The 27,536-nt window shown below is 30.6% G+C and overlaps 1 protein-coding gene across 4 annotated transcripts in view; it reads right to left on the reverse strand.

The window, feature by feature from the left end:
* Window positions 1–547: 547 nt before the first annotated feature.
* Window positions 548–27,536, reverse strand: part of LOC143250917 (katanin p80 WD40 repeat-containing subunit B1-like) — a 59,513-nt gene continuing 32,524 nt past the window's right edge. Inside the window, exons 4-19 of one of the 4 annotated variants that reach the window (XM_076502096.1) lie at window positions 26,370–26,487; window positions 22,731–22,831; window positions 21,707–21,748; window positions 20,721–20,804; window positions 20,041–20,156; window positions 18,429–18,500; window positions 16,792–16,942; window positions 16,003–16,130; window positions 15,404–15,457; window positions 14,123–14,256; window positions 8,800–9,215; window positions 7,479–7,649; window positions 6,594–6,670; window positions 5,459–5,533; window positions 4,788–4,904; window positions 550–3,091 (exon numbers count right to left, since the gene is read on the reverse strand). In XM_076502096.1, coding sequence (XP_076358211.1) covers window positions 2,962–3,091; window positions 4,788–4,904; window positions 5,459–5,533; window positions 6,594–6,670; window positions 7,479–7,649; window positions 8,800–9,215; window positions 14,123–14,256; window positions 15,404–15,457; window positions 16,003–16,130; window positions 16,792–16,942; window positions 18,429–18,500; window positions 20,041–20,156; window positions 20,721–20,804; window positions 21,707–21,748; window positions 22,731–22,831; window positions 26,370–26,487 — 1,986 coding nt within the window. In that variant the 3' untranslated portion in view covers window positions 550–2,961. Of the gene's footprint in view, window positions 3,092–4,787; window positions 4,905–5,458; window positions 5,534–6,593; window positions 6,671–7,478; window positions 7,650–8,799; window positions 9,216–14,122; window positions 14,257–15,403; window positions 15,458–16,002; window positions 16,131–16,791; window positions 16,943–18,428; window positions 18,501–20,040; window positions 20,157–20,720; window positions 20,805–21,706; window positions 21,749–22,730; window positions 22,832–26,369; window positions 26,488–27,536 lie in introns of all 4 variants that reach the window. The other 3 variants (XM_076502100.1, XM_076502099.1, XM_076502098.1) reach the window with 3 other exon arrangements.

The raw sequence follows: 27,536 nt of genomic DNA on the forward strand, positions 1-27,536 counted from the left end.
TAGTTTGCGTACTCGAATCTAAGTTTTTGTATTGTGTGTTAAAATGTACATTTTTGTGCAGTTATTTTATGTCAAAAGGCTTCCATCAAAATTTACCTATATTTTTTATTAAAGAGCCTATTTTTCCGTACTTTGTGTATTTCTATTATAAAGACGATCAGAAAATGTTAATATACATCTTGATTAGCATGATTTATTGAATGGTTTCTGTTAGTAATCGGCTTGATAAACGTAAGAATATATCGCAAGCTTCTTATGTCTACAGTATTAATAGTTTCTACACATGTATAGGTTTTTCACCGAATAGGTGGTGAAAAGCAGTTACATTTCAAGTTATTCCAGTTTCTTTGTTAGTCTGAGTTCAATGTATCCTGTCACTGATCACAATATCCTGAAAGAAAGGAAAATCTAACAACGAGACTGACTGACCACTTGATATCACAGTCAAGCTAAGTAAATGCAAAGTTTTAAATGGGAACCTTTCATTTAGTTTGCATGAATTATTTCATTCAAGCTTTACCCAATTTTTATTCTGTAAACAAACGACAATCCATCCTAATCAATCAGTTTTTATCTGATAAAAATTGTGTTTATTGTGTATCATACTTTGTGTTCAATCCATTTCATACTTAACTTCAACTCCAACACCCAGGTACACCATAACCATATTATCACACTCGTGATTTTAAATCCACTAAACTTTTATTGATGACAAATGTAAGGAGACAATCACAATCAATCTTTCTATTTGATTTGGATAAAAAAATAAATAAACAACAAAAATCAAGTTATAAAAATATTACTAAATATAATTACACAACATGATGGTGCACATACTGACGGGTAAGAAACCAAAATAAGAGCAACTCAGCACCATTGCTTACAACACATCCTTACAAGTACTTTTCAAATCTAAACCAATATACATAAAGCTATTGACTACCATTAATAAATTTAAAAAATGTGCAAGTATCACTAAACAAGCTTTTAAAAAAAAGATATTTTGTTAGCTTTTTTAAAGACTGTTTTACTGACCCAGATTTTCATCTTAACTATTATAGGTTCTCAACATAGAACTCACAAAATGCATGCAAGTTTCTTTTTATAGTTAAATATTAACATGTTTACTTCCTTCAGGAAAATAATATTTCTTTGATGAGCAGTCACACCCGAGTTGTTTTTTTAAACAAAAACTTCAAGTAAACTTATTCACGATGCTGAACATTCAGTTGTGCAAATCAATTAAATAACAGATTTTTAATGAAAGAAATAATTATTTCTTGTGACTACTTCCCATGTCATAATACTGATGTTGTCTGTATTAAAAAAAAAATTAATTTCAAACCAACTTAAGCAAATAACAACCTACAAAAATGTTATTCCAATGACATTAATTCTTTAAATGAAGCTTGTTTACTTAATTAGTACAATTTTTCTTGACATTTTTACCTTTTAAACCTGTAAAAACAGTAAATCTGCAAAAATATGGCACTGAGACTTTATGTATGGTTAGTTCACTCGTATAGATATTAAGTTAAAAAATTTTAAACTCCACAGGTAAAGTAAAAATAAGTAATGTACAATAACATTAATTTAAAAAAAGACATCCCTGTTACCAAAAATAAAATGGAACTAGCTTGCTTTAACAATAATTTTCTAAAACAATACTTAAAAAAATCAAAATTAGTATTAAATTTTGGTTTAACGTAATATAATCATCTCACACTTTACTTCACTTGTATCATTTTTAATTTTTCGTTGTCTTTTACTAAGAGCAATATTAATATTCATTCTTGAATATTAATTTTTACCAATTCTTCTTAGAGAATGCATTAATTTCACTTTAAGAGCTATGTATGTAAATTATAGATACTGTTTTTGGTTTTTTTACAATATTTCAGCCCTTAACTCAGAAAAGTAAACCAAAGTTCATTAAAATAAAGTGATTACCATTTTAAATAATTATTTATGATGTGCCAGTTCAAAAGAGCTACACAGTTTTATAATAAAAATATCCTGTATTAATCATTCATTCTAAACGTTTATTGTGAAGATCATAACACAAGGCAGAAGTAATTTTGTATATATGGTCAAACAAACACTTGTATATAATTTACAGTACTCACTAAATGTAACAAATTCTGTTTTAATATCAAGCCATGTGCTTATGTAACATGCTTATAACATAGTAAACTTTAAATGAAACAGATTCAATGACAATCCAATGAAATTTTCAATGTTAAACTGAAATATTCATCCTGTGTCTTTCAAATATTTATTTCTGTACAGCTTGGCCTGATTTATGCTTCTAAAGATAAAAATATTTGAAAGTTGTAACAGTTTTTTTAAAGCAATTTGTTTAATGATCTGAATGCATTATAATGAAAGTATTCTTTTAATGGAACAGTCGTACATGAATTTGAAATAAATACTACACAGCAGTTGAAAAGCTATATTATGAGAAAGCAAACATATAATTTAATCTTTTCTGTACAAATTCATGTCCATTGTTCTAAAAATGTTTCTGTCAACTTTCTACACAAAATCAGCTAAGCTTTAGTTCCTGACATGGCAGGTGAACCCACTTAAAGTTTCTCACATGATTAAAGAGTTCACAACACACATAACCAAACAAATAGGAGGCAGAATAGTTAAGCACAACCTTAAAATGATTTCAAAAACCATCTCAAAAACTGTATGTTCCATGGTATCTTTGAAATATTAGGAACCAGAAAGAGGTAAGTACCTTTTAAGAATCACTGAAAGTTCAAACATTCTGATCACAGCTTCGAAGAAGATGTGAAAAACAACTTCGATTTGCTGTCATTTATACCTATTATTGGAACACTGTTCATTGCAACTTTAAATTATTACAATCACTTATGTTTTGATAATTCGTTTCAATGTAATACGTTTAAAATATTTCTAGGCATCATTTATTATTTTAAATAAAAAAATTCACTATAGGTCCTGCATTAACATATGGAGCTCCCTGAAAGAATGTCCTAGTTTTCCTTGCATGGTTTGTCGTTTTAAGAGGAATGCACGGATAGATAAAAGGTGATTGTAACAGGTAGCACACTTGTTGTGTCTAAAATAGAAACAAAAAACATTTGTGCATCCATAAAACAGTACTGTAATTAGTATTTAAATGTTAACATTGAACATTACATGTATAGCACAGAACATGATATGCATCACATTTTAATATTCTCAATGATAAACAGTAAATTTAAGTATAAAATCCTGTTGTAATAAAATATTAAAAGATTATTAAAAACTATTTGTAACAAATAATGTACCCACATATTCTCATAATGATTATACCAACCAGGTGCTCTAAATTTGGTTAAGTACCAACAGATGATAAAGATAACAATACTCCATTAAGTTAAAGTTGATGACAACCTCAGAAGTGAAACCACGTTATTGTACTTTTCTGTTTATAAATAAAGTAAACTGTCATTTTGTTTATCTCACAGAAACTTTAAATAGTTTAAAGAAGACAAGTGTAGGCCTACCAGTAGTGTCTGCTGCTGCAATCTTTTAAAATAAGGTGGATTTTTGACATATGACAACTTCAACAATGAACTGATACTTACACTTAAATGAAGTGCAAGAAATGTAAACATAATTTGTTTTACAAGTGGAAGCATTAAAAAACAGATTTTTAAATGTTTGCTGAAATGCCTGCTAGTAATTAGCTTCTGCAAAGTTAATATTTTCCAATAGTGAAAATTTATTTCTTATAGACATGTATCCTCACATATTAGCCTTTTCCAATTTTGCATTGGCCTCTATATTTGCTTGCCACTAGCTGTGAGGCTCCCATCTGAACTCACGTTTTCACATGCTATTACTGCACTGTAACATACAAATGAGCAAGCACCTAAGATATCTATCTTGATCATCCCAATATAAGATGAAAAGCCATCATGGGGCAAAAAAAGTCCATGGTAAATTAAGAGTGATCAAGTAACCAGTTGAGACATGAAATAGCTTTGATCAGACACCAATTTTATGACATTCTTGGGAACAAAAAGATAAAAACAAAGGCCTGGAGAAGGATTGGAAACACTGTCTTTAGCAATTAGGTCCAACAATGATGTAAACCTTCTTGGGTCATCTTTAGGGCAACTCTCTATTTGTCAACCTTAAGATGACTTAAGAAGGTAGAAATGATGTTCTCTGCTGAGGTACATTTTTACTTTAAATGGGTTTCTCGTCATCATGAAACCTGACACCAATTCAGCTGTTAGGCTAGCAAGAACAGCATCTTGTTATCTAATGTCAAATAAAGTAGAGGTTATTAAGGAGATTCATAAAATAATAATGTGGAAACAAAAGACCACAAAATATGCAAGTGAATATAATGTTAGGAAACAAAAATCCAATAATAAATATTTCCATAACTGATAACGTTAAAGAAAAAGTAGGCCTCAAGACAATGTTACAGCTACAGTGTAGTTACACAATTTACTTTTGTGAAATGTTAGTTTGGATAAAATCTGACATAATATAAATTATGTGGATGTTTCAAACCTGAAAAAAAAAATTTAAATATATTTTAAATGTTCCTCTAGTTAACAGTCCTTTTCAGAAAACAAACTTTGACATAGAAACACAATGAGGAAATTGTAATTTTAAATTTAACATAGAACTGTATTTGATGCTTACTACCTAATGTTATATTAGAATAAAAAAAAGGTTTTCAAATGTCTTTCATCAAATGTAATACCTATTTAGCATGCAAGGTATTTACTTTCAGCAGAACATTTCAAAATTACCTTTCTTCACGACTAATGTCAACTCCAACACTAGGTGGTGCTGCAACATTGGTTTTTATCACAGAAACAAAATTCTTCAAGATCAGTCTTAGGCTGGCACAACCTACTGACATATATCTGAAAATTTAGAATCAATACTAAAGAAACTTAATATAATATAAACCATTATGTGACTGAAATTAACAAAGGACTTGTATCAACATGATTAGGTAATTTCTACTCAGATTTTTCGATAAAAAATTACAATTAATAATTAGTCTAAATTATCAGCGAAGAGCAAGCCATAAAAGTTTCTGTGACCATTCTGTATTAGGTCATCATTAGGTGTTTTTGTTGTTAGAGATTTTAAGATATCAATGCATATTTTATGGTTTAGTTCTTGAAGGACAAACACTGTACAGAATTAGCCCAGTTGTCTTGCAAGTGCTCATAAAAGTGAGATCTTAGACAGACATTAACAATCTTCCTAAACATGACAAACCACAAAAGAACTTAGAAACTGTATCAGTTCTGAATACCATTATGATGTTTGTACAACCAGTTCTAAATGACACTTTCATTATTGTCATAAACTATTCGTACAACAGTGGATCAACACTAGTAATTACTTAAGTAAATAACTAACCTTCACAATAAACTACATTTTAGAATGAAGAAAAGAAGACACTTACGATTCAAATTTACTCTGTAATAACTCGTAAATGACAGGTAGCACTAACTGACAAATGTTGAGGTTCCAAAGTTTCCTAGAATAAATAAGTATACAAATTGGTATTACTTTAAAAGAAACAAGCATGGCTTTAAAAAGTTTTAAATTTTTCACACAGCAAAACCTAAGTAATTTTACTAAGAAAAAAAAAGCAAACAGTCAGTCTCCTATCACTCACACAAGTACAAAATACTTGCAACAAAAACAGGCCAAGCTAAGTTTTTTAGAAGCACATTCCAACTTGAAATAGCATACACCACAGTGCTCAAATCCAAAGCTTTTAATATTATAAGCCTTAAAGCTTACCACTGAACTACAGGGCAGGATCTCACGACATTAGATCATTATTCAAGCTCAACATTATCCATTGCCTCCGAGATGTGAAGTCTGGCATCATTTTTTTGTGTCTAAATACCCCTAAACATTATGCACAGTATATTCATTACATTAGCAGAATTATCTGAGAAGTTAATTTTCTTTTATAACAGTTCAATAGGAATATACAACTTACCTTTGCTTAAAAATATCTGACTTATCAAACCTGAAATATATATACATGTAGAAAAGTGATAAAACTTCCCAATCTTCCAATTTTTAAATATATTTAAGAAAGTACAGTTTTGATTGGTGTATAAGTTAGTTAAGGGTTTTGAAAACAAATTATAAGCTTTATAAAATCACATAAGAATTATTACTTATTTTTAATTTAAACCCTGATATAAGTGTACCTACTTAGATGCTTGATCTGATAGATTTGAAAACATGAACATGTATTTACTTCATGGAGAATTGGTTATTCATGGAATTTTACTCACACCCTTGTTGTAATAAAATTGAGAATACATGTATATTTACACCATTCAGAATTTTATACTCATGGCTTTTTTACTTTCATCCTTGATCTGATGGGTTTGAAAAGAGAATGCATGTACACATACATAGACGTACATAACCCCCTGGAAATTTTTTTATTTATACTACTGATGCTGCTGTTTATGTGAAATATGTATTTACAGATCTTTGAATTATATAATATTCATGTTTATTGTCATACAAAACACACTTATAATAAAAATATTCAGATTACTTGCACCTACGTTCTGGAAATTATGATATTTAGGAGATCTACCATGAGAGCTGTATCACTCTTACTAACTGCAGACTCTAGTGCCACCTGAAGGAAAAGGAAAAAATAATAATTAGTTATTTTGCTGAAAATAAAATTTGTTCAAGATCCTGTGTCAGGAAATAAAATAAAGATTAGGAGGTTTGAGAGATAAAGTGATCAAATGTTTTGTTATAGGATTATATAACACTAGAAATATTTCACAGGTATATCTGTTCATTGTCAACCACAAAGTTAGATGACTGGTTATCTATCTGTGCTGTGCTTACCATGGGAATTGAAACCTGGTTTTTAGTTATATGCCTCCAGACTTACTATTGAAAAACTAGGTCGTCTTCATAGGTGTAAAAATCATATTTACAAAACAATTATGATGTAAACATGGCTCATTTCCTTTCCATATAGAAAATAAATTTAAATTAAGAACCCACAGCAATTAGGATATCTACACAAACAATACTTCATGTTATACAACAGTGATTGAGAGATTAATGTCTATCAATAGTAAGAATCAAAAACTGCCTTTATATTCAGATAATCACAGCATGTTTAACATGTCAGTTCCTCTAAGTCAACGAATTAATCAGTAGATTGGGACATAAAACTAGGAATGGGTATGTTTCAAAGTTGACTGCATACATTTGTTAAGACTAAAATTAAAGTTTTTTTTTCTTTCTTTTTAACCTAGACACAATTCCTTACTTTCAAAACTAGTAATTACTATATTTACTTCCAGATTTTACCATTGTTTTAATTATACTACTTTTCCTGTTATTGACAAGTCTAAAATCAAGTTTATGTATAATAAAATTTTTCAAAGAATGTTTCATAAAATTGTGGAAAGCAAAATACTTGCCCGTGGTTCCTTGGTAATCCACTGGGCAAGTAAAATCTGAAGATTCTTCTTTCGATGCTGGAGAACTGTAACTATTGCCTGGTGGCCTTTAAAGATGGAGGACATGGCTTCTGCCTCTGACATCTGTGACTGAGGCTGATCTCTGATGCGATGGTTACTTTGTAAATGTTTCTACGTTTATAAGAAAAAATTAAGCTTTAATTCTAACTAATTTAAAAACAAAATTGAAAAATATTGGAAAAAAAGAAAAGTTAACCTACAATAAACAATTTCATTTTGTTTAAAAATGCAGAAAAACAAAAGGGGAATAATGATCATACTTTAAAAAGAAATCAAATATTTCTCAACTGTTTCTTTGTACATTATGTTTCAAACACTGGTATTAAAAATGTGTTTTTTTTCTGTGAACTTAATCCTAACCAAACCTGAATAAGTAAAAACTTAAATTGAGAAACTTAAGTAATTAAGGTAACAAAAGGTGATTTGTAGAAAATAATTCTTAGAATTGTGACGTACATATATATTTATGGTTATTTTTGTGAACAGTTTCATAACTATTCTGTTACAATTAAAACTTATATTTCACTATTAATATGAATAAAAGTATAATATGCTAAGATTTGTTTGTTTGTTTAGAATTAAGCACAAAACTACACAGTGGGCTATCTGTACTCTGCCCACCACAGGTATCAAAACTCAGTTTTTAGCATTGTGAGCCTGCAGACATACCTCTGTGCCACTGGGGGACATAATGAGTGAAGAACTAATAAACAAAATAACATGATTTAGATAAATTAAGATACATTAGTTTTCTAATACTAACAACCTTACATCTAATAAAAACAGTAAGTTGCTTCTGTTGTTCAACAATTTTGAAAAATACAAAGATTTGACAAGATTTTAGAAGTTAGGGTAAATTAAAAGAAATATCTTATTCTGCTGGAAAATTCTCTACATTTAAAAAAAGTGTTTGTTTATTTCTTTTAAATCAAAGCCATATTAGGCTACTCATTATGTCTACCATGAAGAATTGAATAGCAGATTTTAGCATTTTAAGTCTAGTCAATGAACATACTACAGTCCCATCTGAGGACACATTTAAAGAAAAAATCAAACAAACTTGTTGAGCAATACCTGAGCAGAATACTTAGGTATCTTAAACAAATGAAATTATAACTTTGTTAACAAGCTGACAATACAATCACTTTTCAAAATGAGAAGTGCTTGTGAAGAATGAAATGAATGTAAAATCAATGGATTCTTCTACAATACAAAAACAAAAAAAATATCAAAACTTCAAAGCAACTTTTATTCAACATACAGGCAAGAAAGCTTCCATGTCAAGTTCTGCTGGCTGATCACGTTTATCTGGTACAAAGTTCACAGAGTTAATTGACCTTTTCTGTGGCTGCTGGGCAGGAACTGACCTGTTCATGTTTAAAAAACTGAAAGTTGGTATATACTGATCCTCATTACAAACTACTGCCTTCTGAGGATGAATTTCTTTCTCAGGCACTATAGGTATTGGTTTAACTATTGTGTATGTGGAATTGAGACTAGGAGAAGACAGTGAACTGCCACTGTCTGAAATGGAGGTACTTATAGTCAACACCTTCTCTGGCTTTGTTCCTATGATGGGATTGGAAGACTTTTGCACAGGTGCCACAAATGGAGCTGGTGCAAGCTTTACTACTGTTTTAGTTTCTTCTGACTTTAAATTCTTTTTCTTGGGAAGGCCTATTGAGAAAAACAAAAACAACCAAAACTCCTCTTATTAATAAATTAAAAAAAACAACTTAAGTACTAGAGCAATGATGGCATCTGTTTGTTCTCAAGAATGAGCTATCAAAGCTGGTTTTAATGACAAGTCTTCAGACAGCTGAGAAATTGGTTGACCACTTGACTTATTTATGGAATTTTCTAATCACACAAATTAAGAAAGATTTAATAGAAGTAATACATGTTATTATATGATTTTAAATTAAAACAGGAATTAAAATGTTTTTGTTATAAACTAATGCAAAATACAATAAAATTAGTCCAATTTTTCCATTTAAAAACATCTTAATGATTTCAGTCTAAGTGTATGCACACATATAAAATAAACAAGTTAATGTTCCTACAAATTGCAAATTCTCAATATTTTATGTTTTAAAATGTTTTCTGTAACTTGAAAAATGATTTACTTTTCAACAATGCATAAAAAAAAAAATCAAAGGGAGGGGAGAAGATGTAGAGAGATGCCTTAAATTATTGTTCTCTGTTAGGATTTCATAAACAACTGAAAACACATGAAAGGAAATGAAAAACAGACACCCTTTACCTAACTCTACTAGGGCTTAGCAAATAATTGAGAAAATTTATTAGTTCAATAAGTACAAATACAAAAGTGGTCAAAAATTATTTAAATGTCTATTACTCTTTTCTTTGTCAGCAGGAAACAGTTTAAGGATCATAAAGATATAATTAGCTGACTGTCTGCTACAAAATAAAATAACAGTTCATGTTTATTAAGTCACAAGAAAATCATAGCAAATTGAACAAATAGAAGTTCTTAAAGCACAGTTTTATTTTATTTTCATGTTTTTTTTAATACAAATGTACAGATTACAGGAACTGTTACTGGCACAAACCTTCTTTACTTAATATTCTAGCATGATTGATTTAAAAATACAACTTAGTTTTTACTTTTGGCAGAAGCTAAGATATTCCAGACATATTGGTATTTCTCTTAAAATTACCTAGTATATAGTTATTCAGATGCATGACATAACCTTCAGTTAACCAATACACAGAACCAATTTAAACCTTGAACTGTTTATTTCACATACAATTAAAATGACATATTTCAGATTGTTAATTTCATTCTTCACTTTCTGTTTATAATTAACTCAAGTGATTTTTCTTTATAAAACGTAGTTGAATATTTAATTTTGAATATAATATAAACAAGGTTCACCAAATATAAATAATCATACTTAAACTAAGTTCTCGCATTAAAGAAAAAAGTTAATAAAGCATCTGTAGTTGGGATCTGAGACCAAATTGAGAGGGGGATGGGGTTCGAAAAAATTACTTAATTACTGTGAATATTGTATATATCCCACAGCCATTTCATGACTAGAAAGACAACAAGGGGCACTGAGAAAAGTTTCTCTTAAACCCCTTTTATGGAATTAGAGTTTGTAATACTGCCTAGGAAAACATCTAATATATATATATCTATCCTCAGAGGATGATGAAATGGTTGTTTTCAGAGGAAATGGACACACTGGAGACAGAAGTGGGAAAATAAGTGCAACTTACTTGTAGGTTAGTTTTACAATTTGAATATAACAGACATGAAAGACTAAACTAGAAAGTACATAAAAACTTCAAATACTAAACTTTTTTTTCTTTCTTTGTGTTGTACACTTCCTATAAAGTATTAAAACATTATATTTGTTTTATTTGATTTTACTTTTCTCTAGATTGCATTATTGGTATTCAGATTGAAACTACATGCATCTATACTCAGAAATTATACAGACAGATTACATATACTAATTACACAAGATATAAATAACTGAAAAACTAATACACATTACAAGTGTCTCACAAGATGAAGGAAGCCTATTCAAATTCAAACCAACCCAGATAAAATAGACTAACTCTCTCATTTAGGAAGATCTCTCACTAAACAATGACACTTTCACATGCAAATTTATAGAATGTCAAAAGACAACGTTATATAACTATATACAAGAACTGGTGGTTTCAAACCCAGTAATATTTTTCTCAGTCTCGGGTCTTTAATGTGAAACTACTTTGAAACTAAAGGATTACAAACCATTCTTAATGTTACTTCACACAAGGCTTTTACCTAGTGACCCATATAGCCATATTTTGGACAGGTAGGTGCTTATCAAAATGAACAAAAATTTGTACAGACAAATGACAAGAAGAGTAATTTTAAACTAGTTTCAGTAAAACAAACTTTTTATTTACAACAAGAAATTTTTTTATCTGAAAGTGTGATAGCTAATGAAATTGTGTAAAACTAAATATTTACCTAAAGTTTTATCTTAAAAAATTTTATATAATTTCATACATTATTCCTGCTACTTTTTAGGTTGTGAAAGTTCCAAAATTTTGTTGCGAGATGTCATTTTGAAAATACATTACAAATACATATTTTCATATAAAAATGTAACAGGCTCCTCACATTCCAGTTGGGAACTTTTGTTGAAAATAACAATAGTAATAAAATTTAAAAATCTACTCAATACAGGTTTTCTTAATTTGAACAGAAATTTTTATTGACTTCAAAACAAACAGGCATTTTCTGCACTCTTAGTATTGGGGCTGCAAAGTGTTTTGTGATAAGGTGACTAAACTCCATTAGCCCATCACGAGGTTAACTGCCAAGTGCAAGAAGCAAGGAAGTCTCCAAATACCACACAGGGGATGGGGAGGGGGGGTATTTAGGAACCATTTAGAATCACCTTGGCAAGTACTGTGCAGGAACTAAAGTGCAATATTATGTGTCAAGCTGCTTTCAAACTATCCCTGTCTGCTCATCCTACTGCTGACTACCAAGATGCTTCAACCTTTCCCACTGAATTACAGATAGTAGTTCAAACCTCAGTTGAAAACTAAATATAACACAGGTAATAGGTGAAGTATAAAAGATTGGCACTTGCTTATTTAATGATGTTCATAATGTGGGTTTGTTGATATATACAGAATTTACTTCCAGCAGGTAGAAAAGTACTAGCTGGTATGGAGACTTGAGGATATTGTATTTCACTTAACTTATATTAACAAAAGAAAAGTTGCCTCAAAAATATATATGCCCAAAACCACCCTCTTTAGGAATTTCTGGATTACACCCATGTTCAACACTCCACAAATTATAATGTAAGGACACCCTTCAGCTCCTGAGGAATGCATTAAGTTTCTTTGTATCATTGATTATAAAGTTCCATTTTGTATATCTAGCCAGTTTCAATTGGAGTGGTATTTGTTAACATTTCTTTCTGATACATTACTTTACTGATACAATAGCAAAAACTTTCAGATACAAATCATTCAAAGGCAAAAACTGACAAATATTATCAGTAATCCTGGATCTCACCTTTTTAAACACCATTACTTTTGTTGGGATAGTTAACAAATAATACTCTTGGCCAATATCATATACAATAAATATTTTTTTCCTTTATTGTATTCAATGAAAACTTAAGTTAACTCATAACAAAATTAATATTCACCAAGTATTAATTTGAGTCATCTGAGGAGTTTGCTATCTGTACACATTCGACAGTCTCCTGTGGGGAAACTTCATATGTGCAGTTTGAAACTAAAGAACGAAGACCAATTAACATTTCTCAGTCTTTGGTCTTCACTGGAAGAAGCTCTACGTATATTTTTTAATTACATGACAAACCAGTGCCTGATGAAACAGACTGCACACATTTATCAATATTAAGGACAATAGGAAAGATTCCAGCCCCACCAAGATAGCAATTTTTCAAAGAAACAGTAACTTCAAAAAAAAGAACAAACTGTAAAACTATTTCACATATTTAAAAGCTACACATGTTGAAGTATGAAGAAAATAGTGATAAAAATATGAGGCAATCATTATTTTTACAAGTCAACCAGATTTTTAAGTATTAACAATTCCTTTTACCAATCATGCACATAAAATTGTGATACACACCCAAACAGAGCAAAAGCTTTACTATGTGGCATCTAAAACACCTAGATAGTGAAGGAAAAGTAAAATGTTTGGTTACTAAAGCATATCCCTTGTGATATTTTACAATAACATTTGACATTTTGTTAATGTTCTAAAGTATATTATCCATCCGTCATCTACAACAGTAAGGTTTAAACAATAAGAGTTGGAAAAAAACCTCAAGATACATGAAATATTTTTAAGTATGTTATATGTCCATGTAACTACTTCACAGGGTATGAATGGATCTTCACCAAAACTGGTATATAGGTTCATTAGGTCCATGCAGAGGTATATACATGTGTTCAGTTTTGTAGTTTTTATTTACCACTACCTCACCTCCTCTTAATGGATATTCACCAAATTTGGCATGAAGGTTTGTTGCATAAATACACCAACTTTACAGTTTCATATTATATTTTGTGTTTCCCAGTTTTTATGGGTGTTGATAACCTTTCATTAATCATTAACCCATGGGACAGGTGCTCCAGCTAGTTTTAAACATACCACATGTTAGCAGCTAACAACCAAAGCTTGCATGTGTGGATCACTAGTCTATGACTTATAGCTAAGAAAAGGTAACTACATGAGAAGTGAGGTTCAGAAACAATAACCAGCTAAAATGTAAAAGTCACACTTGTATTCAAGTTACAGATCAAGTTAGCAGTACATTGTTCAAAGTTATCATTACTTTCTTATTAGAAAGCCATGAGTGGTGTACTACATGCTCAGAAAAAATTAAGAAAATTCACCAACACTAGTGATTCCTTTAGATTTTTGCTGAAGTTAACCTAAAAATCAAAGTTTGTAATTCTAAAAATTTCACATACAAGACTAAATAAGTTTTTATTTAATAAATTCAATTATGAAGTTTTATCTTTTAACATATGTAAGAACTTGTTAATAAAAACTGTTTCCTTACAATCCTTGGAAGGACGAAAGATTTCGTTGTAGGAACATTGCTCCTTTATTTCAGCATAGGACTGAGATTCACTTCCAGAGTCTGACTGGGAAATAGCAGAGTCGGAATTTTCTACAGACTTTACCTTTAGAGATCTATAAAACACAAGCCACACTCTTATTGCACTTAAATAAGTGTAAAAGTTAATGGATGTATTATGACCAATAAATATTAAGATTTATTACGACAACTGCAATGGCTTAACAAACAAACAAAAGACAGTATAACATTCACCACTGAATAAATGATAACTTTTGTATATACCTAAAACCTATAATTACAATATCTATTTAAATCTATATAATTTACTTAATTATCAATGTTGAAGCTTGAAACTAACTTTTCTTTGGCCACTGACGAATGTTTGCTTAGAACTGTAAAGGTTACTCATATTATTGTCAATCTTGCTTGTGATAACAACAACAAAATCACAAGTTGTTGTACCCTTAGTGGATACAATTAGTTTATGTTAATTTCCAGCACGTGTTTCATTTTCAATTTAATATTTTAGTATAGTATTAAATATTATATTTATATTTGTGACAACAACTACATTTACTGATATGAAAACAGTATAAAACAGTATAAAATGCTATATTTTAGTATAGTATTAAATATTATATTTATATTTGTGACAACAACTACATTTACTGATATGAAAACAAAACAAAACAAAAACTGAAATACCATTGAAAATGATATTTACTAATTTAAACTTGGGGAATTCCACTGAAAGATGCACCATGGTTTATTGATTTATTATAGAAGTGTGATATCCCAGGAGTGTTGTGATTACAAACAGATATTTAAAGATTTAGATAATTTTGACCATTTTTTAAAAATGTACTTGAATATTCAGTCATTTATGGCAAAAAGTATCAGCACCTCTTAATAAACATTAAAGCCCAGTAGCCTGCTAGTTTTCCATCACTAGTTTCAAGCTGAGTTTCTGCTATTTTATCATGAAAATCACAGAGCTTAACAACTTAAGTTTCTAAATACGAGTAAAAGTCTTCTAGTTTACCATAACAAGATTCTTTATTTTGTTTATATAAACTTAAGCATAGTACCACACATCCAGACAAAGTTTTCAAGAGTTCTTAATTTTGAATCAAAGAAACAAAACTGTACTATATGAATTCAGTAACTAACAATTAAAATCAGAGAACTTTTAAAACAAGTAGATCTTATTTAACTGTTGAATCCTCAAGTATTTATTATTCCTAAATTCTTCAAACTTACAATGCATCTTTGCCTACTGGTTGCCTTCTATTGAAATTTTTTCTTACTTGGCCACTGTAAATGTTTTAAGTTCTGTTTATTTTAAGCTATCGATTGCACTTTTTACAATCAAACAAACACTATTTGAAATATATTCCTTTAAATATAGTTCAGAAGACAAATATTTAAATTATCCTACTGCTAAACATTATGACAATATTTCTTGAAGAAATGAACTTATCAAAAAAAAGCACTATCTAGACTCCAACAGATTATAAAGTTGATTTATACTGATACATTAAAATGTATAAAAATGTAAAAAAATGTAAAAACATGTAAAAAAATGTAAAAATGTTTTAAAAAATAACTAATCTGACATTTACTAACAACCTAAGCAAATTTAAAACTAAATGATTTAAGCAACAACAACAAAAAAAACTTTTCATATAGTTATGAATCACAATATCTACATTAATAAAATACAACTTTTATGGTAAAATTTATGTATGTGATAAACAAAAAATGTCTTTGAAACATTTATTAAAGATGACTTTTTTTATTGTCTTTGAATATAAATAACTATTGTTCAAGATATATAACAAAAAATCATTGAAACATACTTCTGTGAAAAGGCTGGCTGTGTTTCTAATGATTTAGTTCTACTAGTTGGAGGAATGCCAAATGGCCGCACTCTTTTCAGATCTACTACGTACACAGACACGTTCGTAAGGGAAAATGCTCCAGCAATCTGTTGTATTATTCAACCCAAAAGTTTTTCTTACAAAAAACACAAAACTGACAAGTGAAAAACACGAGTTTTATAGCTTTCAAACAATGTTAGTGTTTTACATTTATAATCAAATTCACATTGAATTGTGTAAAACAAGTTAAGTAAAACATTACAGAAAATATTACTTCACTTCTTTGGATCACAATTTTAATAACAAATGTGAAATAATTACAAATTTTATACAGTTATCCAGTTCTTGGAATATTTGATGTATTCATGATAATACTTAGCTATGAAATCAACAATCTAGGTTTTTCATTTATATATATGTACATTATTTGTCTTAAACTTACTTATACCATTTATATTTTAACTTCTTGCACCACAATATGAAGTTTTACATAAATATTCAGGAATATATTACTCAACAAACAAAACTTTATTATACTTTGTTTAAATGTTCACCATTACAATAAATACAGCAAAAAGAAATATATATTTAATACACAAGTGATCTAGTAGAAACTATATTTATAAAAGAAAATACAGGCTTGAAAGACTTACATGAATTTCACTGAAACCAGTAACAAAAAAGACAAAGTTGGTCAAATTTGCTCGTTTGTCCTCATAATTTTTTCTTTTGTTTGTTTTTAATACTTCAATCTATATTATAACTCACCAGTTGGTTCTGAGACGTGGATATGTCACTAACTTTCCCCCAACCCAATACAAGAGTGTCAAAGGTGCGAGATGGTTCCCACCCATACACCTTGAGAATATCTAGAGCACCATAAAAAAGGCATTCGCCACCTGGGTTAAAATATATACACCTAGATGACAGAAAACAAAAGAAAGTATTTTATTCTAATCAAAGGTCAGTAGATATTCAGCATTATAATGTACGATTTACGTAAAAAAGAACAAATGGATATTTTCAGAGATGCCAACTATTTCAAATGACTGAGCGTAATGATTGTAGACAGAGCCCTTTCACAGTTTTAGTCCTTTTAGATTTGCCAGAAACAAGACAATCTGGTGAACGAGGCCTCTTTTTTTCCATCTTGTAAACGATCGCATTGGTGTTTCTATGCCGCTTAGAAAACGAGAAATACCCATCTACACGAGCACTGATTGGCTGACAAGCACTGATGACGTAACTATGGATTCCCCCCACGTACCCAGTATGGAGAAGCACCGCACTCAAACTATTGGTAGACGAAGATACAAATATTTTTTTTATTATTTCAAGCACAAATGTGATTATCACAAGTAGCCATTTGGACTATGTCTTTTATTTATTATCAAAATGTATTTGTATTTCACTAGAAATTTTATTTTCACCCCTTTCAAGCCCTGTGGGAACAATTTATCACTTTATTGTATAGGCCTATATAATATATAATAATTTGAGAGTTGCAACAAGTCGTAATATTTGTCTGAATGAGCGTATTGTCATAATGTATACACCAAAATCATAATGATTATGCTCAAATCATAATGGTTGGCATCTCTGTATTTTATGTAATTCTTATTCACACCTATATGCAAAGTAAAAAATGCCCGTGTATTTGAATAGACTAATATAATGTATGATTGAAGAGGCACTATATCTTTAAGATAATTTTCTTTCAAAACTCATGCACTCCATTATCAACCAGTTAAATAAAATTACTTTTTCCTGACTTTCAGGAATATTGGCAACATTGTAATCTGATCTTTACAGTTGAGGTTGTACCTTAGATACAAGGGTGTGATCAGTATTACAAGATAACTGTCAAAGCTTCTATGTGACCAGTATTGGTCTGGTAATAGATGTTAGTGATGAGCAACATGGTATGAATTTGTTAATGATCTATGGGTTACTCGGTACATTTCTATAAAATGTTGAGTTCCAGTTGAACTCCAAGGTTCAAAGGTGAAATCAACCTTATAGGTTTAGTAAAACTTATATGACGTGAATAAGAAGAAATGATAAGAAAACAGTTTAATTCCACAGCTTGAAGTAACCTGTCATATGAGTTAGCTGGTAAAGCTGCTATCTGATTTGAATTCAAGTTGATCTCCAACATTTGAAGATGCAAGTTCTTACGAGTTACTTAAAACTTATATCTAACTTCAGTTACACAACTTGTGAGACATCTACAGATCAAAACAATTTATTTTGATCTTCAAGATGACATACTAAACAATAAAAATTCTGTTCTTAGGTCATCACAAAAAACTTCAAATAAACCTTTATGAATTAAGTAAAATTTCAGTTCTTTAGAAATCAGTAGTATGTAATACAGGAATTAAATAAGTATATTGTACACTTACCTGATAGGTCCAGTCTCTCCTTCAATAGAAGAAACTTGCTGGAAACTTTCCAGATCCCAAAACCTGACTGACCTTACAGAGAAAGTATATCATACTTAAACAAAATAAGCAGACCAAACTTCATAACAACTAACAAAAACTGATATGAAATTAAAATAAAGAGAATTAAATTTGCAAAGAAAGAATTGCACATTAATGATTTCAAAATTGCACTTTGTATGACAGATAGGTGCACTTAAATTTTTAACAGATAAGTACAAGTAAGTGCATAAAATATCTCAACTGAAAACCTTGTGTTCCAGTTGCATCATCTTCTAGTATTAAAACATATCATTAAGTAATCATAATGTCTATAATAATAGAAAACTGAAAATTACATAAAATCACAAATTCTGTATGTGTGTAATACAAGACAAATATGAAAGTTAATATTTTCCTAAATTGAATATATATTTCTAACTGATACTTGCCTCTTTTGAAAAACTTGTCTTTATTTACACTATCCTCTATCAAGGAAACTTTTTGCTTGCCCCCTAACCTTGATGCTTCTGTTTACCACCACATGTTTACATGAGATATCTTCATACTAACATGCAAGTGATCATGCAGCAACCCTTCACCACTAAGAGTGTGGTGCTACCCTTATTGTAACTAGTGTCCTCTCTAATCTTGCAGCTTTTCAGTTGAAGAAAATGTGAACTTCCAATACAATGTCTTGCTTCAACTCAAAAACACTGAAATCCCAAAATAAACAGGCAGAAGGCTAGTAAGAAGACTGCCCCCTTTATGAAGCACTCAAAGGAAAGCCATGGGATGCAGGAATGAATTAAAAAGAACACATCTGTGTACCATTTCTGACCAAGGTATATACTCTTAAACTGATAGCAATACATTGATAAAAGGGAAGAAATAAAGGGGAACCCTATTAAAAGGAGATTATGGCAAGAAAACAACTGTACAACTGAGCTATCAATATGTTAGTGTGAATTGTTATATTAAAAACAGAGTGAACCTATTGTTGTCACCAAAGTGATTCTATTAAGATAGGAAGGAAATCAAAGCAGTACACTAAATACAGAAGAAAAAACATATGTACATATGGTAAAACAAGAAATTTTTCATCGGAAAAGAAAATTAAATCTGTTAAATTCCCCAGTCAAACAAATATATTAAAATCCACAATATATATTATAACAAATATTATACACAGTCTGCTTAAAACTCCATAAAAGATTATTTTAATTTGCACCACACTAAATATTCAAAATATGTTTTAAGAACAATAAAACTGCCAGGAGTTGTCTGGTGTTAAAATTCTGAAATCAGAACAACATTACAGCAGCTCAATTCTTTCCAAAATGGGTAAGTATATGACATTATTACACATGTGACTGTATTACTACTAATAAGCATTTGTTAAAGTAGGTTCAACCATATTATTGGTTATGTTTATGTGAAGTGTGTGTTTTTGGTCTGGTGACATTTATGAGTTTATCTGTATGAATGCAAAAACTAAGACGCTACTCCTACAACCGTGTTGAAAATGGTTAAAGCTTGGATTTGCATAAGTAAAATATGAAGTGCTAGATGGCTGTTAAAGTGTGCCACTCACCTATCTGCACTTCCACTTGCTAAAAGAAACTCATTAGGATGAAACTCAATATCCACAACAGGGCCTGAATGACTTTTGAATTCTGTTAGCTTCTTCCCTGCAGGTAGGTCCCAAAGCTGTTGAAGTAGGTTACACAAACATTAACATCCAAACTTCCAAGCATAACTTTGTAAGTTACACAGAAACATGAGCATCCTCATATACAGACCATTCACAAAGTTCCTACTTTGCATCATAATTCTTGATGACGACAAACCCATTTGAAATAAAAATGGGTCTTAGAATAGCTGGTATGGATATTAACACTTTTCTTGATAAGTAAAAAACAATGTTTCAACCTTCATAGGTCATCTTCAGATTAACAAACTCTTTGTCAAGATTAAGATGTGCTTTAAACACATCTTTTTGTTCATCATGAGATAGAAAAATCAAGTAAACTTTGTTCTGTTCATATAGTAATATTTTAGTTTATTGAATTTTATTGTTTTTTACCACACACACAAACAGTATTATTTCTTAAAGAAAACACTAATTCATTTTTAATAAGCAGTTAAAGAACCTGTGTTGCAAGTAACTACACAGTATAATCAAAGTTAAAAAGAAAAACTTCAACAGAGAAGAGATTTTTACAGTTAACTTGAGCAAGTCATGCAAGGATTAGAAAAGCAAAGATATTTTGCCTGTATTGTTCCATCATCTCCAGCAGAAGCAATCCATCGTCCATCAGGGCTAAACTTAATGGTATTGATTGGCTTATCATGGCCCTAATAAAAAAAAAAAAAAAAATCAGTGAATTCTATCAAACAACTTAAAAAGAAATAGGAAACTGATAATATGAAGTCAAAAAGCTAAGCAACAAAATATAAATAATGAGAGGCAAAGAATCATGTACATAATATTAACTTAATAAAAAAAAAACATTTAATACAAAAACAAGTGCCGAAAAGAAAAAAGTAGTTTCAACTTTGTTTCCAACCATTTTATCTTAAGTAATTTCTTGACTGTCATATGTAAAATCAAAATTACATAATATACAGTAAGGCAGCAAGTCTAAATACTTTTTGACAACAATTTTTTTACAGTCCTGAAGGAACATTAACATACCATTAAATCTTCCTAGGAGAGATATTTCCTGAAGTGAACAAATTAAGATGGAAAATGTATTTATTCCTATAATGTGTGAATATAAATGTGCAAGTAGTTTAAAGAGAATGGTAAATATGTGACATCCATAATTTTATTTACTTTCCATGAACACACAAAAAAATGTTCAGAGCTTGCAGCAAAAATAAATAAAATACATACGTCTTCAAGTAGTTCCTAAAGTATTTATAACTACTTTTATGAAATACTTCCAAACTAATAAAGTTCTACACAATACAGAAAATAAGTAGGAAATGAAGAGTGACTAAACAAAACTTTCTGCAATTTTCACAAATTTCCAAGTTGTAAAAACTGAATCTTAGTAATGGCTATAAAATGTAAAGTTAATAAACAAAGCTTGCTAAGAAATCTAATTGTATTCAAAGCATCCTGAAGGTCAGAGAAAAACTACACTGGTATAAATATATAATACATAATATAAATATGTAAAGCAATGAAAGGGAACTGAAATCTAAGATTTATCTTTCAATGTTGAAATCATTTCTCCTAAATGTAAGCTTACCTTGTATGTGTAAATACAACCTTTTCTTCTGATGTCCCAAAGCTATATAAATAATAAGTTGAGATTTTAGCCTCTTCTTTTTTAAAATCTTCAGGTTACATAATATTACATGTTCATATCATAGTGTAAAGTTCAATGCAAGGAAAAAGGTTTTCTTCCTAACAAATTAAAACAATCTTAGAATTTAATTTGTGTAAAATACATCTAAAAACAATAAATTTGTTTCAAAAAATAGATTAGTTTTTCTTTCACAAAATAAGAATATAAATCTTTATATTTTATTTTTTTTGTCTATTTTGATTTTCAAAAACTAGAGCAAACTATAAACCTATCTAAGCTGTTTGAATAGTCCAATAACTGTAAAAATAAATTATTTTACCAATATATTTGATAAAGTATAAGGTATAGATAGCATTAAAATATGCTATAGATACTTCTGTTTCTACACAAAAATTACATGTACACAATAACTTAATAAAAAACAAACAAAAAACATACCAAACAATATATTTATTGATCTCTCTAATCATACGCTTATAATATAAAGAAATATTTGGCGAGAGAAATACTTAAATTACAAAACTAACAAAACAAATTAGAGGAAATTTGTTTAAAATTCTTCAAAAAACATTAGATGTTCCCAAGTTTTTATTTGTTCTCTTTTCCTGTTTGTTTTTGTAAATCAGTTTATTATTATCTATTTATTTAGTCCACCATTTTTGGGGTTTAATTCAATTGAATATTATGAGTATTTAACAGTTTTTTTGTTTTATTAAAGTTTCATAATGTCAGATTTAGCATGCACTTTCTTTCAAATTTTGATAGGTGTTTCTTTGGTTAATTCAAACATCTCTACAAACACATTAATTCTAAACGTATGTTGTTTTTTCTTAAAAAACTATCTCTACAGTTTTACAGTTTTCATTTAAAAACCTTTAATATCTTATTAGCCCATGCAACATACACACACATAAAAGCAAAGGCATTTACATCTCATATAACTGTCTAAGATCAATAAATTTACCTTTAAGGTGGTATCTAATGAACCAGAAGCAAGAAATTCACCAAATGGATGGAAGTCTAGACACTTCACATTTGACTTGTGTCCAATTAATGTCCTAAGAACTGATACAAAAGTCATCAAATGAGAAAATTTTACAAACTGGTGTCCAAACGTAACTTCCAGGAGAAGAATGAAAAGTGTATACCAATACTACATTCATAAGAATTTTATAATTTAAGTGAAACCACTTTTATTGTTTAAATACCAATTTTAATAATACTTTCTTTATAACAGCAAACTTATGTTTAAATACCAAGACTATACAAACATTTCTGTTTGATCTGCATTTATGTTTACTAGCAGAGATACACTCACCAGGTGAAACACTTAACTAACTTTATGGAAGGGGCTTGGCATGGCCAGGTGGTTTGTGCACTCAACTCATTATCTGAGGGTCAAGAATCCAAATCTCCATCACAAAAATGTTTGCCCTTTTAACCATGAGGGCATTATAACGTGATGGTCAGTCCAACTATTCACTGATAAGAGTAGCTCAAGAGTTGGCAGTGGGTGATAATGGCTAGCTATCCTTCCTCCAGTCTCACACTGTTAAATTAAGGAAGGCTAGTGCACTCTTGTACCTTTGTATAATAATATTCAAAAACAAACTTTATGGAGATAGTGAAATGGTATGTGTACAACTGACGACAATGAGGGTGAAAACTAAAGTGCCTGTCAGGCTTTAGGCTCTTCCTAGTAAATATTCAAAATACTAAAAGTTTCATTGTGATCAGAGGTCAAGAAAGTGGGAAAATTTTAATTACAAACAGAGAAACAAGCACAAGTCACAATATATTATAGCTTTATTAACAAAGGCATCAATGGAAAAATGTATTCTCTGAACAAACTACTGAACAATACTTCTGTGAGATTCAGTTCAAATTATAACTTTTGAATTACTAACTGAATGCAGAACACTGAATCAGATCTGTGTATACTTAACTTTTATTATTAATCCAATACAAATCAAATTGGTTTTAAACTTGCTCTTACTACATTACACCAGGTTGATTTTAAATCCACTAAGAAACAGATCAAGGTGACTTTCACTGGCTGCACCTTAAACAATAGCATAACTAGCTGAAAATCAGATTAAACTAATGTAGAACTGGCTACAATTTGGTCAGATCAGTTAGTTAGTTAGTTAGTTTTGGAATTTCGCACAAAGCTACTCGAGGGCTATCTGTGCTAGCCGTCCCTAATTTAGCAGTGTAAGACTAGAGGGAAGGCAGCTAGTCATCACCACCCACTGCCAACTCTTGGGCTACTCTTACCAACGAATAGTGGGATTGACCGTCACATTATAACGCCCCCACAGCTGGGAGGGCGAGCATGATTGGCGGGACGCGGGTGCGAACCTGCGACCCTTGGATTACGAGTCGCACGCCTTACGCGCTAGGCCATGCCAGGCCTGGTCAGATCAGACTAATATGGAATTGGTTACAAACCTGTTGAAATTGATTTCAAATTAGCTACAGTTCAGACCAGAATATTTACTTGCTAATTATAAATATACAATTTTCACATATTACTGACTAGACACCAGACTCAATTTACACACAACTTCATTTTTATACCAATCCAGCTTTGTTTATGTCTATACTGTGCAGCAACATTGTCACATGTTTCAGTAAATGTGGAAAACTACAACTATTAAATGACGAAACTTTGCAAGAAAATAAAATTTTCTTTGGCTAACAGATAAATTAGAAAAAAATATTTTTCATAACATTGCTACATATTAAGGGTCAGTCAAGACAAATGAAAAATTAATGAAATCTTAATGTCTGTTACTCATAACTGTATTCATTCTTGCCACCATGTTAGGTATAACTTCAGCCTATGTGCATAGAAAGGTAAAGACTGATAAAATTGACAGTTTATATGCTGTATTGTTTACGTGCTGGCTGATACGCACTTTTTGACAGTTTACATGCTCAGTATACATGCTGTATTGTTTACGTGCTGGCTGATACGCACTTTTTGACAGTTTACATGCTCAGTATACATGCTGTATTGTTTACGTGCTGGCTGATACGCACTTTTGACAGTTTACATGCTCAGTATACATGCTGTATTGTTTACGTGCTGGCTGATACGCACTTTTTGACAGTTTACATGCTCAGTATACATGCTGTATTGTTTACGTGCTGGCTGATACGCACTTTTTGACAGTTTACATGCTCAGTATACATGCTGTATTGTTTACGTGCTGGCTGATACGCACTTTTTGACAGTTTACATGCTCAGTATACATGCTGTATTGTTTACGCGGCTGGCTGATACGCGACTTTTGACAGTTTACATGCTCAGTATACATGCTGTATTGTTTACGCGGCTGGCTGATCGCGACTTTTGACAGTTTACATGCTCAGTATACATGCTGTATTGTTTACGCGCTGCTGGCTGATCGCGCACTTTTGACAGTTTACATGCTCAGTATACATGCTGTATTGTTTACGTGCTGGCTGATACGCACTTTTTGACAGTTTACATGCTCAGTATACATGCTGTATTGTTTACGTGCTGGCTGATACGCACTTTTTGACAGTTTACATGCTCAGTATACATGCTGTATTGTTTACGTGCTGACTGATACGCACTTTTTGACAGTTTACATGCTCAGTATACATGCTGTATTGTTTACGTGCTGACTGATACGCACTTTTTGACAGTTTACATACACAGTATACATGCTGTATTGTTTACGTGCTGACTGATACGCACTTTTTGACAGTTTACATACACAGTATACATGCTGTATTGTTTACGTGCTGACTGATACGCACTTTTTGACAGTTTACATACACAGTATACATGCTGTATTGTTTACGTGCTGACTGATACGCACTTTTGACAGTTCACGTTACACAGTATACATGCTGTATTGTTTACGCGTTGACTGATACGATGCTTTTGACAGTTTACGTTACACAGGTATACATGCTGTATTGTTTACGCGCTGACTGATCACGCGCACTTTTGACAGTTCACGCACACAGTATACATGCTGTATTGTTTACGCGCTGACTGATAATGCGCTTTTGACAGTTTCGTTACACAGTATACATGCTGTATTGTTTACGCGGCTGACTGATACGCGACTTTTGACAGTTTACGTTACACAGTATACATGCTGTATTGTTTACGCGGCTGACTGATAATGCACTTTTGACAGTTTACGTACACAGTATACATGCTGTATTGTTTACGTGCTGACTGATACGCACTTTTTGACAGTTTACGTACACAGTATACATGCTGTATTGTTTACGTGCTGACTGATACGCACTTTTTGACAGTTTACATACACAGTATACATGCTGTATTGTTTACGCTGACTGATAATGCTTTTTTGACAGTTTACATATACAGTATACATGCTGTATTGTTTACGTGCTGACTGATACGTACTTTTTGACAGTTTACATGCTCAGTATACATGCTGTATTGTTTACGTGCTGACTGATACGCACTTTTTGACAGTTTACATGCTCAGTATACATGCTGTATTGTTTACGTGCTGACTGATACGCACTTTTTGACAGTTTACATACACAGTATACATGCCGTATTGTTTACGTGCTGACTGATACATACTTTTTGCTTCCTCCAAGTTCCAAATCTTCATAGTCCCTGCCACAGAGCCAGCACAGACCATGTCTTCTACTTGGCCAAACTTAACACATTCCACTGCAGTTGTGTGACCAGTCAGACTCTATGCATGAAAACAAGAAATGCTGACATGTATTAAGATTTCATTCAACTGAAGCAGACAGACCTGCAGCAGTTTACCTAATCAAAAAGGTAATGACTACATTCAACAGCTTTGAAACTATAGCTATTAGTTAGTAGCCTTTTTTTAAATCAGAAACAAACAAAGAATATGGAGTAGGAAACATGTTTGGTGTGAAAGTTGTGTTAGTTCTGACGACAATCCATAACACTTCAGATTTTCCAAAAGTTGGCAAACAAAATATTTAACAGGAAAACAAAATGCAGAGCTGCTTAATTAAAAAAATTAGCAAATATAATTGAGTAACATGAACATTGCATCATGTGAATCCTTTGTACTATATCTGAATAAATCATTACAAAAGTGATGAAATAGAATCTGTAAAGTTTCATATAAATTTGTATTTTAATTATTTCAAAAGTTCTTTTAACAAACTAATTATATTCATCTTTATTATATCACTGCTGATTTAAATACTGAGAATGATGTATGATTTTTTTATTTTTTAAATGTTTTACATGTACATAATACAACACTTAGAAATGAACAAACCAATTTCAGATTCTGAGAAATGTAAAACCTTTTTCCAGTAGCACAAAAACACTTATCCACCAAAAGAACAAAAACCTACTTTGTATATATTATCCACAAAATTAAAAGGTGGTATCTGAGACAAGAGTCACAAATGAAAACTGATTAACTGTCTTCATTACAATTTCCTTACTGTTTTGAAAAATAAAACTGATACATAAATTTCAAATGAATTTCTCACTAAAATATAGCAAAACAAAATGTAACAGTAGTCAACCAAATACCTTTTCAAAATAACAACATCTATTGGAATACTGGTGTATATAGAATATTCATAGGTAAAACTGCAGATAACAATAAATGAATGTTTAAAAAATGTTAATAGTTTACTTAAGTCAAACTTGACCAATAAGAAAGAGCCTAGACACAAAATATTTCACTTTAAACCAATAGAAACAATTTGTCATAGTCAGCAACCAATAATTTTTTTTTTATTATTC

The sequence above is a fragment of the Tachypleus tridentatus genome, chromosome 5 (genome assembly GCF_004210375.1).
Source record: "Tachypleus tridentatus isolate NWPU-2018 chromosome 5, ASM421037v1, whole genome shotgun sequence".
Classification (NCBI taxonomy): Eukaryota; Metazoa; Arthropoda; class Merostomata; order Xiphosura; family Limulidae; genus Tachypleus; species Tachypleus tridentatus.